This window comes from Prunus dulcis, chromosome 2 (genome assembly GCF_902201215.1).
Source record: "Prunus dulcis chromosome 2, ALMONDv2, whole genome shotgun sequence".
In the NCBI taxonomy this organism is placed as follows: Eukaryota; Viridiplantae; Streptophyta; class Magnoliopsida; order Rosales; family Rosaceae; genus Prunus; species Prunus dulcis.
This window is the reverse complement of record NC_047651.1, coordinates 1,950,519-1,969,675: the sequence shown is the minus strand read 5'-3', so window position 1 is coordinate 1,969,675 and position 19,157 is coordinate 1,950,519. Positions and strand designations below refer to the sequence as shown.

Genomic DNA, 19,157 nt, shown 5'->3' with positions numbered 1-19,157 from the left:
TTAATTTGTTGAAAACGGAGATTAGTTTGAGCGTGTTAAGCACATTGACTGATTAAAGAATTTAAAAAGTTTGTGCACTTTTGAATTAAAGAATCTATTTCAAGAGCATTTACATATGTGTTCAAGATCCTAGGTTTGATTTTCTATTCTCTAAATATCGCTTTTATTAAAATAAAATAAAAAGAGGAAAAAATATTTTAAATCAGGGACAAGTGCTCCAATTGACTCTTTTGTTTAACGCGTACATCACCCCCTTTAATAGTGGATGAAGATTCAAGTGCAACTATGGTCCTTGTACTTTTAATTTTGCAAATTGCAATAAATAATTATATTATATCATAGTAAAACACGATTAGTAAACAAGGTAATTTTCTGTCGACCAAGATTAGTGTTTGCCAGTTCTACCTTGATTAATTAATAAATAAATTAACAAAAGTTTCTTCCACCTGGCGTTTGCCCATGGCAGCCACCAATTCTACAGCAAATTACTTGCGACCTTAACTCCACGTTGAGAGAGAGAGAGAGAGAGAGAGAGAGAGAGAGAGAGTACATTTCTACAGATTCTCAAGAAATAGAAATTTAAATGAGTATTTTTAGGGAGACTTTGAAAAAAACCAAAGAAGATAGAAAATTTTTAAAAGAAGTCAAAATAGACAAAATTGCCCTTATTTATTTTTTAATTTCCTAAGGAATCATTTACATTTGCATGTCTTTGGTTTGAAAGTTGAGAGGTTTTTCTGTCTTTTTTGGAAAAGTTTTGGCTTTTTTCGAAAGTGAAAGCTTTTTTATGAGCAAAACCTAAATTTACTGTATTTTTACACCAATTGCCTCGATTTTAGTGAGTTTATTTTACGGGCATTAACTTGAATTTCAACACAAGATTATTATCTTCCCAATCACTGCTAGGCCTCTTCAAACAATACCAGTGTGATAAAAATGGGGAAAGTTTGTTACTTCAACGGATAACCATGCAAGTTATATAGAAGTGACATGGAAATATCACGAGGCTTGAAATACCAAACGTTTATTTTATGTTACACAAACAAGATACTGGATATTCATTGACCATCGATATAAGCATAAACGAACCATCACGCCTCCAAAATATAATGCTTTTTTGGTTTTGCTTATGCCTAAATCTAATCCTTGCTGCACAAATACAAGGCACGCCCTATGAACAGCCCTAGAGCCTCATCCGAGCAACCACAATAAAACATTTGTGAAAATCATCTGTACAAAAGGGTAGAAACAATTTACACAGGGATGATCATTTTCAAAAAAAATTCCTGATTGCTCCCCATTTCAAAAGGTAATTGTTATTTTCAGCATTGGCTTTTTCCGACTAAGCCTATGACATTTCCCCAGCAATCACCCTGGCTCCAGACTGAATTAACAAATAAGAAAGAATTTTTGGTGAGTAGTTGATAAGTTTCAACGTATTAATAGATAATACTGACTGTTAACTCTCGAGTAATGTTTTCACCTTTTGCTGGCTGCTTGATCCAGGGGCCATTCATTATGTTCAAAATGCTGCATGCTTCACTGTAATCCAGATCTGGTAGCAACTTCGGGGTAAGCAAGAAGCACCTGAACAACATGGGACAGAAAGCAAAACTTAAGTTACTTTTTACGATTGGGAAGTCGGGCATACGAGAAGCAGAATGTGCTTTGTCAACTACAAATTATACGGCAAGTCATATTCTCAATTGCATCATTGCTTACACAATCTTGCAATTCTTTTGCTCACATTAGCAGCAGAAACTGTGTTGTTAACCTAAATTAAGTACCATGTAAATGATCATGTCATCCCTCAGCACTCTGGTGCAAACAGCAACACCATTTAAGGAACAGCTACATGTGACATACACACTGAGACACAGACTACAACAGAGCGCTATTACATACGAAAGGTTGGTGATTATAGCACCCAATACTTGTACAAAAAGTTTCGTTTTTATTCTCATTTTGTTATTGAGCACCTTCTAAAACAGATCAAAATAGAGAGAATTTGCAGGCACAAAAAATATAGACAGATAATTATCGCAAATTATGCATGGTGCTCTTACTGTGGTGTATTTGGTTGGGATGCTGCTCTTACTAATTGCTGGAACATCTTTCTCTCATTTATAGGATCCATCCCTGAGAAAATATTAAATGCCACAAAGATTTTTTCTGAGATAGATGGAACTTGATGTGAGGAAAGAAAAAGCAAAAAGCAATCTGTTGTGCTACAAACCTTGATTTATCTCATCAACCACCCTAAATGGGCAATTTGTAAGGTCTTGAAGAGAAACAAGATAAAGTATAGTTGAAACTGAACGCTCCTACAAAATGGGAAGTTTGAGGCACAATAAGGTAAAACTGTTGTATTTGAATCAAGAACTCAAGAATATAGTTAGTGTAATACCCCTCCAGATTGATGGTGGGCACTGAGAACTTGTAGCTGCCCTGCTTGTCTGATGACCATAAGGTCAAAACAAAGTTGTGAGCAGTAGATGCGTATTAACCAGAATTAAACAAAACAAATCAAAAGCTGTGAATTCATAGCATCTTACTGGAATAGCAGAAAATTTAAAATCAAGCTATTATTTCCTATGGCAGAATTTCATTTAAGCAGGATATCTATACTATATGTGTCAAAGTAACTGGATTGGAAAAGAAAAGCAGGCAGTTAGTGGCACTTGAATACCTCTAACGAGCTCAGTTGGTGCAAAGGTTAAGTTTTTATATATCCTTCACACTATCCAAACTATCCACTTTCCAAATTCTAACAAAAAAGTTTCAGATTTAGTTTCTTTTTCTCAAAAAAGTAATTCATAACTGAACTGATGCTTAGTTTTGGACACCAACATCAAACTTCACAAATTTTTCAAAAAGGGGGGTTTCACTTCTCTATATTTAAGTAAATGAAAAAAATAACTCCCATAAATTAAACTTCCAAATTTAAATGTCTAGTAGCACCATGAGAGTATATAAGCAGATCACCTGAATTTTACTTTTATAAGTATCCCAAATTGATCAAAGTCCATTTCATGCTCATCTGAGAAGAAACATTAAATAAAAGGGGGACGTGAAACAAATAATATGACATTTTCTTCCACACAAAAAAGAAGACATTTTCTAGAAATTGTAATACTGAGGTACCCAATGAAACTTCCCCTGCAACAGCCATTTCTTTGAAGTTCCAACTGAAAGTCTCATTTATCTGAGCAACAAGGTTTCTTAATGTTGGAAGCCAAGTTTCCTACAATAATTTAAAATTAGGAAACTAAAAAAAAAAAATCCTCATTAAAAATATACTGATGAAAGTAGGCAAATATGCACAGAAACATTCAACATGAAACAGAGAAATAAAGGGGGGAAAAAGCATACAAAAGTACTTTGACACTGATGTCTAGATTTAAAACCCTTCATCACCACTGTTGATCTAAAAAGTTATTCAACTTGACCATCTTGGTAATACAAGTGAGGCCTGGAAATGTGAAAATTTGTTCAATGCCTTTGGAATTTGTTGTTTGTTGCAACTAATAAATTGTGGCAGCACAAAAGAACCGCAATTTCAATGGAGAATGTAAACTGCATACAAGCTAACGTCAAAGACCAGAACTTAGGTGAATTCTAAGATACTCGAAGGACAGATTGTTATGGTATGTAGAATAAGAACGCAAATGTGATACCCATTTAGCCATAAACATGAACAGTAGGTGTAGTGTTAAACCAACGTTATGGACTGCTTCTTGAGAAGTTTAAATGTGCAAGAATACTTCAATTATCCTTTTATATGATTAGCATCCATCATATTTCCTTTCAGAAGTGGCAATAAGGGATGTTTACAAGGATATTCTGGATCGGATCAATTGATTAGAGATTATAATTCATTAAGGAGCAGTACATTGTGGTGACTCTGGATAGAGTGGTTACAGCGTGAGATCAAATGGCCAAAATTTAGTGTCAGATGTTCATCTAGGAGACCAACAGAAACTTACAAACAAATAATTAAGGTAACACGCAAGCTTCACTAACCTCTGATTTGACCCCAAAAAAAAAAAAAGGCTCCACTCACCTTAAGATTATCTACTTCAGCTATACATCTCCTAAGCTCCGCTTTATCTGCTTCCAACTTTTTTGCCTTATCTTCTATCTGCAATATAATTGCAATTTCTGGTGAGGAAGTTAAGAAGAAACAAGAAAAGAAATGAAAAACCAGCAAGATGGCAGATAATTACCTGGTGCTGGCGGTCTTCATATTCTTTCAGTATATTGTGATTTAGGAAAAGAATAGAATTAGCTTGAGAAATATTTTCCTGGATAGCAGCCTCCAATTCTTCAATTGTAGTAGGCATCTAGACATAAACATGTAAGATACTATGTCACATTACTCATACGATTAGAAGCAATAAATAGTTAAATTTGAATAACATAATAAACCCAGAAAGAGGGGAGAGAAGAGACAGAAGACAAGATGTTTTACATGGGTTGCCCATTAGGCCCATGCTCATATGCAAAGAACATAAATGCTATAAGCATAATAAGAAGTGCAAACGTTGAGGTCCCTGTCAAATTCTACTTGGCTCAATGTTTTGATACTTACTTTCATACAACTTTTACAGATCCAAATAATGGCTTCCTACTCCATATGTAATTTCACAATAAACATATATACACAGATGTATATGTTGTCACTCTGATATATTTCAATATCTTGAAGAATGACCAACTGGAATTTCTAAGCATTGGATGCCACAAAACAGGTAATGACTGATGATGCAGGACGCGTAGGACCTAAATTTATTAGTTTCCTAATGTATTTGTTAGTTTCCTAGATTCTCTAGTTTTCCAAATTCTAGTAGGATTTCTACTTTTCCAGATTTCCAGATTTCTAGTTTTAAGCTTCCTCTTTTATTTGGGTTAGGATTTCTTTTTAAGCAATGGATTTTGTTATCCTATTATGTCTAGGTTTTAGTTTGCTATAAATACCCACAAGTAGTTCTTTAAAATTCAGATTTGAATGCTGAGTAAACCTTTTCCTAGAACTCTCTGATTTCGTCCCTTCGATCTATATTTCTTCTCCTCAATCTCCGATATTCTTATTTGTTCTACTGTTTCTGTCCTTTATCTCGTCTTTTCAATCTCTATTTCTTCTCCTTGGCCTCTTATATTCTTATCTGTTCTATTGTTTTAAGTGCTTAATCTAACACCTATGGGCTGTACTACATCAACTGAGCACCTGACTTAAAAGTTTGGGGGTTTTTTAGTAACAAAAGGTTTGAACTATTGACCGCCACGCCCCTCCCCCCCCGGCGGGCGGGGGGCCACAGAAGTTCTTGCAAATGATTTTTATTCTTATTTTGGTTACATCAATTAACTCATATATTACAAGGCATTAAAACAGAAGTTATCTTTCGTGTCTGGTTAACTCATTATATAAAAACCTCAAGAAATGCCTTCTCGAGTTCTGGAGTGATCCTGGCAATTAACTCTGCATTCTTCTTGGCAACTTCAAGTTGCTGTCGGAAATCCTCTACTGCCTTCTTACCTGGACAAGAGGCAAAATGGTAATAAGCAGCATTTCCTAAATTATGTTTTTTATGTCATTTGTGCGTAAGGACCAAGGTTTGGACATTTAGGTGACCAATTTAATATTCTGACTATTTTTAAGACAAAAGAACTAAAGTAAATTACTTTTACAACACAATAACAAAAGTAAAACCAAAGTTTATGCACAAATCAAACAGTTCAAAGCAAGTTCTAGCGATGGACAAGTCTCAAAGAAAAATGAAAAGCTACTCACACTCCTCAAGATGCAGGGCTGCTTGAAGAGCAACTTTATCATGCTGCTTGATATTAACCTCCATTTCTTTAATCTAACAAATGAGAAACAAGCACATATCAAGTAATGAGACTGAAAATATATGTATAATGAAATATTGTATAATAATAACCTTACAACAACAGAAACATGACATCTAAAGATATTTAATCAAGCAAAGAAATAATTCATTAGAACAATACGAGGAAACTTTCTTTGCTTGAAAAAACAAATATTTGAACTACTCGGGCCTAAAACCTCAAGAAGGGAAAAACAAATCCACTCATTGTTACATACTACCTATAAAAAAAAAAGTAAAACATTAAAAAATAAATAAATAAATACATTCACTTTAGTTTTATGATTGAATTTTAATAGACTTCCCTTGCCTACTTGTGGAGAAAGATGGAGAGACTAATTTACCTTGCATTTAAATAGCCATGCAATATAAATATCTTGAGTTTAAGAAACATTTTCTAACAGATTGCCTGAACAAAATGAGCAAGAAACCCTGTTTCGTTGGAACACCACAAGAGGATCCATGCCAACATGACAGAAGAAAACTACAAAGATGGTATCTACCTTACCACAACTTTCAAAACTCATAAAAGAAATCCGGAAAAATATATCCTATCGAAATTCATGCCAAAGCCCACTTCCTAGGATCTCCTATATCCTTCCTAAATTTGTCAAGGATCCAAACAACATTTTTGCACTCACCCCAAATCATCATCAGCAATTAAACCACACACATACCCCTTTCCTGCCATATGAAAGAACAAAATACAGGTATCTAAAGCAAATCAACCCAGAAGAAAAGTATTCAAAGTTGTCAACATGGTAAAGCAAGCCCAACTATGAACTGGCAGCAGCTATTGGTACATTTCTGGATGCAAAGGATATCCATAAAAATTTGACAGTTTCTCTTTCAAAAGCTGAGATAACAACGGACTAGTAAGCCAACATATGACAAAATCTATTTATCAGGAAACAGAAAAAAAACGCATATCTACTGCACAAATAGATAATAGTTCCTTCAGTTGTTAAAGTGTAAAGAGAGGAAGAAAAGACTGTCGGAAAAAAAAAAAAAAATTCATATTTCACAACCTATCAATGCGACTTTCAGTAAACTTATTTATAAATTTGGTAGGTAAACACAGCATGTAGGAAACGGGTAAGGGCTCGAAACAGCATGTTCCGGACCATCATAGAAATTACCTTTGCATCAAACTCAATGACCCTCATGTGTTTTTCAGCAAAACTCTGTTTTAAAGAAACAGCCTCAGCAAGTAGACTCTGAAAAATAGACAGAAAAGTTAAAAGAATGAAGTAACCAAATCCTGAAACCAGTATTTCTGTGCCAGACATTAGTGTATGGCTTAATTTAGATTTAAATCTTGTCGCCATCAGAATATCATAACAAAAGTTTGACCAAAACCTGACCTTAATTTCCATCACAGAATGGAATCGGTCAATGTTATGTTTTGCAGCTTGTTCATTGAGCTTTGCCATAACAGTATCCAGGTCATCCTCTTTCTCCATAGATTCTAATTTCCTTCTCCTTTGTACTAAAATCACCAGAGTTCATTCCGTATGTAAAATAAACAAAAGAAATGAATTATAAAGCTTCTCAAATAGCAAATTTCTAAATCATTATACTTACCAATACGGTTTTCCATTTCGCGCCGTTTTTTCTTCTCATCCTGTACAATTCTGATAATCCCCTCCTAAAAATAATATATTATGATATTCTGCATAAGTGAAGGAATTGCATGTCTAACCGAACCCAGTTAATAAAAGATTGAAGACTATACCGAGATGTTCCCTACCACCCCCCCCCCCAAAAAAAAAAAAAAAAAAAAAAAAAAACACAAAATGCTTGTACAAGAAAGATTAAATTATTGGCAGTATTACTGTATAGGTTATAAATAATAACATTAATGTCATCTGTTGCACTCATTTTCAACATACCCTTTGTTTCTGAAGTTTAGCTGCTTCCTCTTCTGCTTGTCTTTCCTCAATCTGAAGCGATCTAACGCTTTCCTGTAAAGCCGTAACATATTCTTGAAGCTCCATTCTTTTGGATTTCAGTGACTCAACTTCCCCAGTCTCCAAACCTGAAAGTGAGAATTGAGACTTCAAAGTTTTTACCAGTGAAATATTTGGATTGTGTTAATAGATAAAAAAAAAGGTTCGTAGAAAGATACCACACAAAAATAGTTGAGAACGTTTCACTGGTTCTACACTTCCAGAAACATGACCGCCATATCTAGATACTGACCACCGATAGTGATTCTCTGGAGTCCAAAAATCTAATATCCCCAACTTTGAAACCTTATCAGCCTTCTGATCAGTTTCCTTGGACCCAATATACTGAGGAAAAAAAAAAAAGGAAAGAAACATAAATACTCAGAAAATGTGTGTATATATCTATATATATATATATATATATATGAGATATTTAGTGATATACCCATTTCTAGCACTAATATTATAAATAAACCCTACACAATTGAATTCCTATAAACAAACCCAAAAAAAACCCAAAAAATGCTAGCCTTATTGAATTTAATATTGATTATTAAATTACTTTGATGCCCTATTGAGTGCTTTGGGTATACTTAAGAAATTGATGGCAGTTTTGTAATTTATAAGAAAAAAAATGTTGTAAATGGGCTTTGGGTGTGTTTCTAAAGTCCATTTTATATGGTATTTTTATAATTTGGGCCCCCATATTGGGTATAATAGTGTATATATATTTATATATATATATATATATATATATATAGACATACAAGTTAAGTCAAAATACTAGTACTAACTGACAATTTCAACTTTCGAACCTCATAGGGTTGACCTTAGGGGTTGTAATTGGTGTAAAGGTGCTGTGTCATTTCATGTTTGTGTAGTAGACTACCAGTAAATCCTAATGCAACCTGTTTAATTAATCGTGTCAAATTACTCTCAACATTAACCCACCCATTTATTAATCATGTTGTGTTCAGATTAACCCACATATATTATGAATTAAAAACTTAAAAGTTACCTCAATTTCTAACCAAACCAATCACATATACATAAGTTATAGAATAAAACCCAATTAATCCTGGGAGTAATAAAGGTTAATTTCAGTTTGGTACCCTAAAGTTGTACCCTTAAGGCATGTTTGTCCATGGACTTTCAATTTTAACAATGCAGTGTCCCGGTATTGAAAATTTGTTGCAATGTGGTTCTGTCATCAAATTGACTGTCAAAAAATCTGTTAAGTGCTGACATGGCGCATGTGGAACCCACTTTTTTGTTTAATTGAAATAAAATATTATTAAAAACTATAATTAAATTTAATAAATAATTATTAAATATTAAAAAACCGAAAAAGCCAAAAAATAGAAAAACTATCGCTCTATCACTCTCTCTCTCTCTGGGAAAAACTCAACTGCTCAAACTCCAATGAAGCTGCTCAGCTCCCCCCCATTGTCTTTTAATAATATTTTATTTCAATTAAACAAAAAAGTGGGTCCCATATGCGCCACGTTAGCACTTAACAGATTTTTTTAACAGTAAATTTAATTACAGAACCACATTGCAACAAATTTTCAATACCGGGGTATTGCATTATTAAAATTGAAAATGCGTGGACGAACATGCCTTGAGGGTACAACTTCAGGGTACCAAACTGAAATTAACCCTAGTAATAAACCAATAGAAATTATCCGATATAAAACGACCCATACAACACATACTAAGAAATAATAAAACATAGTAATTCTTTCATTTAATACAAGTAAAACAGGCTTATCATGGCAAATTCTATCTCCACATGTTTGACACTAACCCAACCTGTGTACTATTTGTGTTACCCAATCATGCCATATAGGCATTTGTGTCAAGTAAGGGTCAACCCAAATCCATTAACTTCTTGTCAGGTTCGACTCGTGTTACAAGGTTGTGTCCAAAACTTCCATCCTAGTTAAAATGACCAAATGCCCGTATGTTTAACACATTATTTGTAGATTTTATAACTTGTTTGCCAATATACAAGGAAAGAGTAAGCTTGGGAAGCATACCGATCTATCCAAACCAAATTGGCTAGTCAAAACCTCCTTCACAGCAGTAGGAGCACCAAAGACTTGGTCAAGCCGTGAATAGATGCCCAGTGCACTCATCTGCTTAAGAGAATAGAAGAAAACAAAAATAAAATAAAATACTAAGACTAGTTCAAATATTATATGAAATACGGCACCAGCAGCACATACCTCCTCAGAAATTTGAAAGGCTTCTGTCTGACAACCTCCATTTCCCACATAATTTAAAACCGGAACATCAAATGGCTTCAGATGTTTTACCAAAAAGTCACGATCATGAGAATCTTGAGTTATGAAAGACTACGAAACAAGAAAAATAAGATCAACAAATAAGGATTTTCAAGCCAATGAATAAATAGGTGTTTACATAATATGAGGTACCTTTTTTTTTTTTTTTTTTAATATATATAAACATAGCACCACCCAGTATCAAAAGCTTATCCAAATTACAATTGCACAAGTTACTGGCACATAAAAGGTGAAATCCAGCCATAAACGGCTAGGAGCAGGATGCATATCCACCCATGTATACAGAAACACACACACACACGGGGATATATATATATATATATATATATAGACAGAGAGTAAAAAAGTACGAAAAATTGACTAAATTCTGATAGGAGATACCGCTGCCCAAACTTAGGGAAGGAGTTAGTTCATTTATAAAGTTAATCGATGGCTTCATAGTTTTTTTTTTTTTTTTTTTTTTTTTTTGGTCGATAATGGAATCATAGGTCTGAGCAGTGCAAAGTTAAGGTTTAATTCCTGGTTCGAAGAAGCGTTGGGGAAAAGGTTTTAGCACAAATGCATCCAGACTATCTACGAGGTCTCATCAGGTGAGTATGGCATGTCAATAGATCCCAAAACTATGCATTAGTTAAGTTAGATTAGCATCTTCCCCTCAAATTTTTAAAAATTGTATACAAAACTTTCCAGCTATTGTATCGTGTTCTTTCTAAGACCATTAATCTACTTTCCCTTGTGTACAGTTCACCCTTCTCGAGCACTTGAGGTCTCCAGATTTACAAAACAAAAACGCTGGTCAGATACCTGATATAAACCTTATACCAAACAAACTTGAAAATGCTTAATTTTCTAGGGGTCCAGAAGCCTGATATTTGATGTTAGGCAAAACATTTTTGTTATAAAAATGTTAGGCAGGAAATTAACATGGCTTGGTGCATTCCTAAAGATTGTTTGGCTTTGCTTTCAACCAATTTTGATGCACTGGGGAAAGGGAGTACAGCCAAAATCCTTCAGAGTTACCTGGTGCAGGCAATGATATGGAATATTTGGATGGAGCGTAACAGAAGAATTTTCGATATTTACAAGGGGGTGGGGACGACCGAGTTATGGGACAGAGTGAAGTTTTGGGCAGCTTTGTGGGCCTATGTGACTCCTGTCTTTAAGGATGTGGCGTATGCTTCCATCATGAGAGACTTGAAAGTAGCTATTATGTGATTTGAATCTAGGGCTTTTTGTTCTCTGTTTTTTTCCATGTTTTGCTGTTCGCTGTCTGTTTTTCTTTTAAAGCTCTTGTTTGTGTTGTTCTAGGCCTTGTGGATTCTTATCCACTTGTACATTCCCTGTTCCTATTTGAATATATGAAGTTTCTATTCAAAAAAAAAAAAAAAAAAATGTTAGGCAAAATATAAAATAGTGAATCTAAAATAACAGAAATATAATTACCTTCCAGATGTAATAAGGAACATGACCATCTAAGTAGTCAGCGTGAAGCCGATCTGACACATTAACCTGAATTTGCACCCAGAAGAGCATTATCCTTAATTTGTTCAATCACATTCAGCAGTAAACACAACATTCTTATGTTTTAAATACATACCTCAAGCAACACTGGGCCATATACCTCCTTATTGAATTCATGACGGTGTTCTTGCAGCCAATTATAAGCATCAAATATCTTATCTGCTCCTGAATTTCGTAGAGCCCGTAAGAGTTTACTATTTTTATTTTCCATCTCCTTCAGCCTGAAAACGGTACAGTAAAAGAAAAGATAGTCAAAGGAACAGTATAAAGGCAATTGTACATCATTTAACCTTGAGGCAGATTTTACTTGTCCGAGCAGTTGTTTAGGTGAAGTTTCTTTTGATTTAAAAGTTTTTCCTTCTCTGATTTCTGATTCCTCTTTTCATTTGCAGAAACTTCTAACTCCACAATTTGAGCACGTAATCTCATCTGATCAGGAATATTAACTCAGTCACAGGAGGGAAGAACTCAAGCAAATCAAAAGTTTAATAACCCCACAAAAACAGTCCAGCATGTTAGTTTAAAATTTTTAAATAAAATAAAATAGATGTTAAATGATTGTTCCGAAGTAAAAAAGAGTGCTACATTGTAAAGTAGATACTATTTGCACCAAGAAAACTTGACACCCCAAAAAAAGGGAATCAAAACCGCTCAAAACTGGTTCACCTAAAACCAGTTTCATCTGTGTTAACCAGTGAAAATTGATCCATGTATATTAGTCATACAGACCAAGGACTGCCTGAAAATATTGACATTTTGACATTCAATTTGAAACTTACAATTTCATCCGTAGGAGGTTCATAAGGAGTCAGATTTTCAAGTTCTAGCTCAGCAGCAGCCAGATCCTCTTTTGCTTTTAAGATTCTTTGTTGACGAGATTCTTCTTGCTTCCTCAAGTCTTCCATTTCTTTGTATTTTTCTTGTACTAGCACCCCCTACCAATATGAGACAAAAATTGGAGAACAAGAGAAATTTAATTATCATTCTACCTACTAGAGAAGCCTAAAACACCAATAAAGGGAATCCAGTAGAATTTTAACATACCAAACGGTTTTCTTTCTCCAAAATTTTCATGCGTTTGTTTGCATTCTCAGTAATCATTTTGTCTACTTTTTTACTCTTAGATTCCAATGTCGCTCTCCCTTGTTTTTGTTTCCTGCAACCAATAAACTAATAAGTATACCAGCACCTAAAATAGGAACAAGGTCATTGCAATGAAATGGGCTGTATGTATGATCATGTGTGCACACCCCCACATCCTTGCAGAAGAGAATTAAGGGAGGAACAACTTCTTAAACTCAACATTTTCCACAGGTTAAAAATACCATCATAGTTCATATCAATAAAAACTGGCAAGCACAACTTAGTGGTCGAGATAACAAAAGATTGTCTTGTAAGAATTAAATGACCAAAAATGAAGAGGGGGGAGGGGGGGAGAGAGAAGAAAACATAAAATAACAGAAATTTAAAATCCACATAAAAGATCACCTAGAAAAATGGGAAGGCACATTGTTACATAACCATTTTGGTGCAGGGCAGTAGCGATAAGCCGCTGTCAAGGCTATATTGTGCCAAATCACAGTAGAATAGGAATTCCAGGCAATAAACAACAGAAATCAAGGGAGATAAAGCAATACAATCGAATTCGGAACAAAGTTAATTGAGTTCCAGTGAAAGAAATCCAAGAGAAACTCTATAATCTGATTCTGTGGGATTATATTGATAAAAATTGAATACAAAAATCTTAATAGAATTTTATATTAGGTTACAACAGCCCTGGTATTCTAACTCTTTAGAACCACTCAAGTAATATACAACATAAAATCAAAGATGACAAATAAGAAGATAATAAAATAACTAGTCCCCAAGTTAACTAGGACCCTAGCCTAGTTGTCTAGTGAGCCCAATCAGTCTTGAAAAGCCTTGTAGATGCTCCAGCATCACATTTGTTCTGAGAGCATAAGATTTTTGAGCTGCTAATAGTGTTAAACATGAGCTCCTCAATGGAGGGGAATGTCAAAAAAAGATAAGAGTACATCATTCTAATATCCATATGCAAAAAGCTAAAATCAAGATCTAGCATATGGGATGAAAATCAGGCCTCTCCCATACAAAAACCAAAAATTAAAAAGTTGCCCACACACCCAAACCCAAAAGAGTAAATAAAATATTAAAAACTAACTTTACATTGTGAAAAAAGTTGTAAGATTAAGCACTAGTACTCAAGTAGGAACTGAGTACACCACTACATCTCATGAAGAGCATATAATCAAATAACAGGATTTTTAGTACTTCAAAAAAATGTATGGCAAGCTTAAGTATGTCAAGTATCACAAAAATCTGTAACACACAAACCTCAATAAATCAATAAATGACTCTAAAACAAAAAAAACAAAAAATGTTGTTTTAATGGATCAGAAAGCTGAAAATCTAACTTAACTAGTGCATTTGAACATATTATGCACGACTATAATCAACTAAATGAAGTCACCATACTCAATAGGTTCTCTAAGATCATTTAGAGTTCTTGCAGCTTTATCCAACTTCTTTGTCGCATCCTTTTCCTGCTTCATAGCTTCCATGTATTCAGCCTTCTTCATGTCATACTTTAGCCATGGCAATTTCTTTCTCATGGTCTCAGCCTATAGATGACATCACCAAAAAAAAAACTTAATTTTGGTTGAGTTTGTGAGAAGCAGAAGGTTTTTTTGTGCTTTTTTTTTTTCTTTTTGTTGGGGAAACGGTGGTGGGTGGGGACGTGGTTTAGGAAGGACGGATTTTTTAGAACTAAGGGGGATGGGAGGAGAGTTTATGGGGTAAAGTGGGTGTCCATTTAACCTGCATTTAAGGATCAACCTTTCCATTTATTATGCTCTTAGGGGGTAGCAGCAACCAGCCAGGAATGTGCTAGATTTATCTTTCTGTGTTTGTTTTTGAATCGGTAACTTATTAGGTTACTTTTCTTTAACTGTTACAGTTTTTGAGGTCAGTCCTGTTTTCTGGATGGTGAATTAGATTGTGTATTCGTACTGGCCCTCAGTGGATTTGTCCACTGCATTTTGTAAGTTTGACAAATCTTTTTTTATAAGAGTTTGTAACTTATCAGAAAATCAAATTGCCATTGAGTGCATGTATGATGATCAACAAAACCAAAAGGCAAACCTTTGCTAGAAGTTCTTCTCTTTGACGGACACGCTCAACATCTTTCTCTTGTTCAGCATTGAGTGCCTTCATCTGATTCAAAGTTTCTCCATTTTTTTCTACAGCCTAATCAGAGAAGTCAAATGTCTAAATAACAGGATAAAGTTTTATAAAATTGTATTACAGCAAAAATTAGAGACTCACTTGCTCTATTCTCTTCCATTTCTTGCTTTGCTCAATAAGTGCACGATGTTGGATCGGCAGTTGAGGATCACCTACAGCCTTTTCAGTCTCTTCTAGAAGTTGTACTGGAGTTAATTTGGCAAACTCAGAGACACGGTCTTGTGGTAAAAACTGCATCCACCCAAAAAAAAAAAACAAAAAAGGGATAAAGAGGAGGAAAAATGGTCAAAGAGAAGAAAAAGACAAAAGGACTGGCCAAAATTCATAATTTAGCTACAAACTTGTTAGCAACAGATTCAAAACTATCATAAATACAAGTTAAAACCACAACATCTGAAAGAAGACAAATAACAGGAAATGTAATCAACAGAATGATGTAGCGGCAAACAACTCAACCATAAGATAATCATTATATTTACATCCCTAGGCAACCTTTCTTACTTCAATACATTTTTACCCATTCTTTTCAACAGAAATTAACCAGAAAAATTTTGAATGATTGATAATCTTCAATGCAGATGGAAAAAAAAAATCCCCAGGTATAACCAATACAAGTAAGCACACGCTCCAATCAAAATTAAAGGAGTGGCATTTGCTAACAGGACACAAGACAAAAGAAACTCTTAATTTAACTAGAACTGTGAAACACAAACAACGGGATGAAGATAAACTTAAAGATGAGGTCTCTTTTAAGTGGTCCTCTGCCTGATAGTTGTGTAATTAGACTAAATCAGTGCGACTTTATATTAATATAAGCAAACACTCGCCAGATTCTCAACTCTTTTAAGAATAAACTTCGCATCATTCCCATAATTTTAAAGACCAGGGCACCAACAAAATTAAAGAAATAAGGCATCAATCTTTTGAGGATATCAAATATAGAAGTTTCTACCATCTATTGCTATCCTTCCTAAGTAATTATTCGTCCAACATATACATTGCATCTCTACTGTACCAAGAAACTTGCATAAGAAGGGGCTACTCTATACAAGGTATGAGGAACTGTTATTCATAATCCAAAAAAGTCATCTTGCACTCTTTTTATATAAACTTAATGAACGAGTGAGTGAACTATGAGGAGTGCAATATGACTTTTTTGAAGTGTGCAACAGTTCCCCAAGTATAATCTTCAAAATGGTGCCTTCTGATAAATTTATTTTCTGTCTCTAAAAATTAAAGGCAACAAAGAATACTTATCAAGCTAAAACTTTGACACACTAATGTACAAGAGCAAAGCAGCTTCGAAAGGAATTTAACTAACAAAAACATGTATTTGTATGCATATCAAAAGTAAAATTGCATTCAAACATTAAAGATTACAAAATTCATACATGCAATGCTGAAATTGTAATTTTAGAAAAACTCACTTGAGTTAAATTGTTGACTTGGATATTAAACCTTTGAATGATTTCAGCTACATCTTTTTTAGGCACCACTTTTCCTGAAATACAAAGAACGATAAAATAGTAGTCAAAGACTTCAGATTATTCCTCTGTCTTCTCAATAAAAACAATGGATAAACAACGCCTCTTAATATGGGTAGATAGCTTGTTTCCTCGATAATATAGGATGAGATATATACATATATATATATATATATTTTTATTTATTTATTTATTTATTTATATATTTATATATATATATATATATATAGAGAGAGAGAGAGAGAGAGAGAGAGCTGGACCAATTTTGTACTTTCTTCTTTCTAGATCAAGGCATATCATCCAATTTCCTACTTTATTGCATAATATTGGCAAGAAACTTTAAATAAAAACTCAGAAAAATGGAAAAAAACACAAGCACATGTAACATCAGGTAAAAGGAATGCTAAGTAAAGACACAGTATAGAAGCACAAATGTTGAAATGGAAATTAATGTATAAGATAGATTACAGAAACTACTAAAACCCAAGTCATAGCAATAACTATAAAATCATAATTCTATAAAGGACGGAGCGGGGTGAAACAAGGCAATGGCACAAATGATCCTCCTTTTTTCAGGGAAAATGTAGGTTATTCTTATTCATGATATTTTAAGGGGTTACTAGTAACAAGTACACTAACATTTTTCTTCATGGCTAGAAACCACCTCAGGTTTCTTGCTCAAAAAAAGAAAAAAAAGAAACTACCTAACGTTTCAGCCTTCAGACATCACTATGTGTTGGTTCAAAAAAAATTGTAGACAAAATGGTTGAAGACTATAATTGATTTTGAGAATTATTCCACGTATTAAACTCCTTACCATTGTATAACCATTCAGATTTGTTATGTGTATCAATCTTACGCATAATAACAATATGCTCCTCTTTAGAATTCCCTCTCAAGGTAATTTTAATATAACCGGATGCCTCCCCACGCTTCACATATGCTCCAACACTGGTCGCCCTCCCAAGTAACTGCACTTACCAAATTCCCCATCTTTATATACTCTTAACAAAAAATTATGAAATGTAATAACATCTGTTACAAGATATTAACTAACCTGAGGCTCACCACCCAGACCCAGTGCTATTGCACACACGAGAGAGCTCTTTCCGGATCCATTTGGTCCAATTACAAGGTTTAGACGAGACCCCGGTTTGCATTTTAAGTCATCAAAGGTCATAAAATTATGGAGCTCAATCTCAGTTATGCTTCCCGGCATATAGTCATCTTCACCCCTGAAAGAAAGCGAAGATAATCGTTAAATATTCATGTAGTTGCAGATCAAAACAAGAAAACAAACGAGATAAAATTTCACTTTCATCTTTTATGTAGAATATAAATGGAAATTGAGTATACAGTATATACTCTCGATTTTAAGACAAGGAAGTCAATTCAACATAACCACATAGATGTCTTGTTTCTGCATAGACTTAGGGTCTCTAATAGGTCCCAAATGACAAAATTTTAAATCTTTACCACTGTACTACATTTTTTTCAAGACCAGACATAAGCATTTAACATTGTAGGGGTGACTTCCATAATCCTCAGCTTAATTGCTTAACATAATAAGAAAAGACAAGGAAAATAATCAAACGTTTATTTAACATGAATCATCATTGAAGAAGACACAATTAAAAAAGCAAACATTAATTTTTTTGGTAACCAAACAGATAGTCAAAGAACAAATGCAGTGAAAACGACAAAATCCTAATGCTAAACAAGATTGACAAACAGAGTACCCAAAAGAAACGTTAAAATTTTCAATGTTGAACAAATCTCCGTACCTTGTAATCTTGGGGCGCTTTGCGCGAGGCTCGGCCATTGTCGAACGTTGCCGCGCTACTTTTTGATGTTTTTGAGTTCTAACTTTCTGATGTTTTTGAGGTCTATCTGAATTCTGAAACCCTAGGTTCTAATCGATTTAGGACATCGGAGTAAAAGCTAGGGCTTAGAAGTGACAGAAGAAATGGCGCCAAAAAGAAAGGTGGGTCTACGACTGCTATGTAATGTTGAACTTCACTCGGATCCTGAGGTTTGTTCTTATTCCAACCTTACCTCACATGTTTGATTTATTCCAATAGCACCCCTTATTTTTAGATTTTTTCTATTTAAACCCCACACTTTTCTTTGTTCACCCTAATACTTAAATCACTAAGCTCTTAAGTTTTATTATTGTGTAAAAACACAAAAAAGTCATCCAACTTAATAATTAACCCTAATACATCTATACCCACCACTCTTCATGTTAAGTTTTAGAAAAACACACACATATGGGCACCTGTAACCATTAGAGGAACCTCTCGAGCTTGATCTCTTCTAGTAAGCTCACCATTGCTGTGTATGCCACTCTGAGAGTTGATTGGTTTTTGGGAGAGAGAGATCAAAGGGGTTTTAACAAGTAGTAGCAACAAGTGTTTCTAAGCTCTCAAAAAGAAAGCACCAAAGCCATTGCCTAAACTTTTCTTTGCATACGGGATGTTAATGTTGGTAATGGAAGAAAATGAGGCAATTGGGAAAGAAAAAAAATTATATCTTTTTAACTTTGAACCATGCACAACATAATCCACTGCTTCTTCATCCCTATTTGATCAAATTCCAGTTACATTCACCCCAAATATAAAAAAAAAAAAAAAAATTATGAAAACAAATTGAATATACAAAACAAATTTGGTTGATTTTATTTTATATAACAATTTGGGAGAGTGTTTTGAACCCTAGCAAACCCTGACACCCCTTCCATATCAA

The 19,157-nt window shown here is 34.2% G+C and overlaps 1 protein-coding gene across 3 annotated transcripts; it reads right to left on the bottom strand.

The window, feature by feature from the left end:
* Positions 1-954: 954 nt before the first annotated feature.
* Positions 955-18,399, bottom strand: LOC117619125 (structural maintenance of chromosomes protein 5). Of its 3 annotated transcripts, none has more exons than XM_034348986.1 (30): positions 18,197-18,399; positions 17,470-17,647; positions 17,230-17,383; positions 16,356-16,429; positions 15,010-15,159; positions 14,827-14,931; positions 14,161-14,306; positions 12,709-12,820; positions 12,444-12,599; positions 11,972-12,093; positions 11,741-11,885; positions 11,587-11,652; positions 10,066-10,194; positions 9,877-9,975; positions 8,017-8,182; positions 7,781-7,926; positions 7,473-7,536; positions 7,253-7,377; positions 7,028-7,105; positions 5,792-5,864; positions 5,433-5,536; positions 4,227-4,343; positions 4,064-4,141; positions 3,145-3,244; positions 2,986-3,040; positions 2,408-2,456; positions 2,237-2,324; positions 2,067-2,139; positions 1,484-1,587; positions 955-1,384 (listed from the first exon to the last, which is right to left on the bottom strand). In XM_034348986.1, the coding sequence occupies exons 1-30, from the start codon at positions 18,232-18,234 to the stop codon at positions 1,323-1,325; spliced, it is 3,156 nt and encodes a 1,051-aa protein (XP_034204877.1). In that variant the 5' UTR covers positions 18,235-18,399; the 3' UTR covers positions 955-1,322. The 3 variants fall into 3 exon arrangements, 2 of the variants coding, with proteins under 2 accessions (XP_034204877.1, XP_034204878.1); XM_034348987.1 differs by having other exon boundaries at positions 10,066-10,140; XR_004584531.1 differs by lacking the exons at positions 2,067-2,139; positions 2,237-2,324; positions 2,408-2,456; positions 2,986-3,040; positions 3,145-3,244.
* Between the last annotated feature and the right edge of the window lie 758 nt (positions 18,400-19,157).

What these genes read in the sequence shown, in the direction of transcription:
- LOC117619125 (XM_034348986.1), bottom strand. Translation starts at nt 18,234, where the DNA reads ATGGCCGAGCCTCGCGCAAAGCGCCCCAAGATTACAAG. An exon ending in ATTCTGTGATGGAAATTAAG is followed by an intron (nt 7,106 to 7,252) that starts GTCAGGTTTTGG and finishes TCTATTTTTCAG; the next exon opens with AGTCTACTTGCTGAGGCTGT. An exon ending in TCCCAACCAAATACACCACA is followed by an intron (nt 1,588 to 2,066) that starts GTAAGAGCACCA and finishes CATGTTGTTCAG; the next exon opens with GTGCTTCTTGCTTACCCCGA.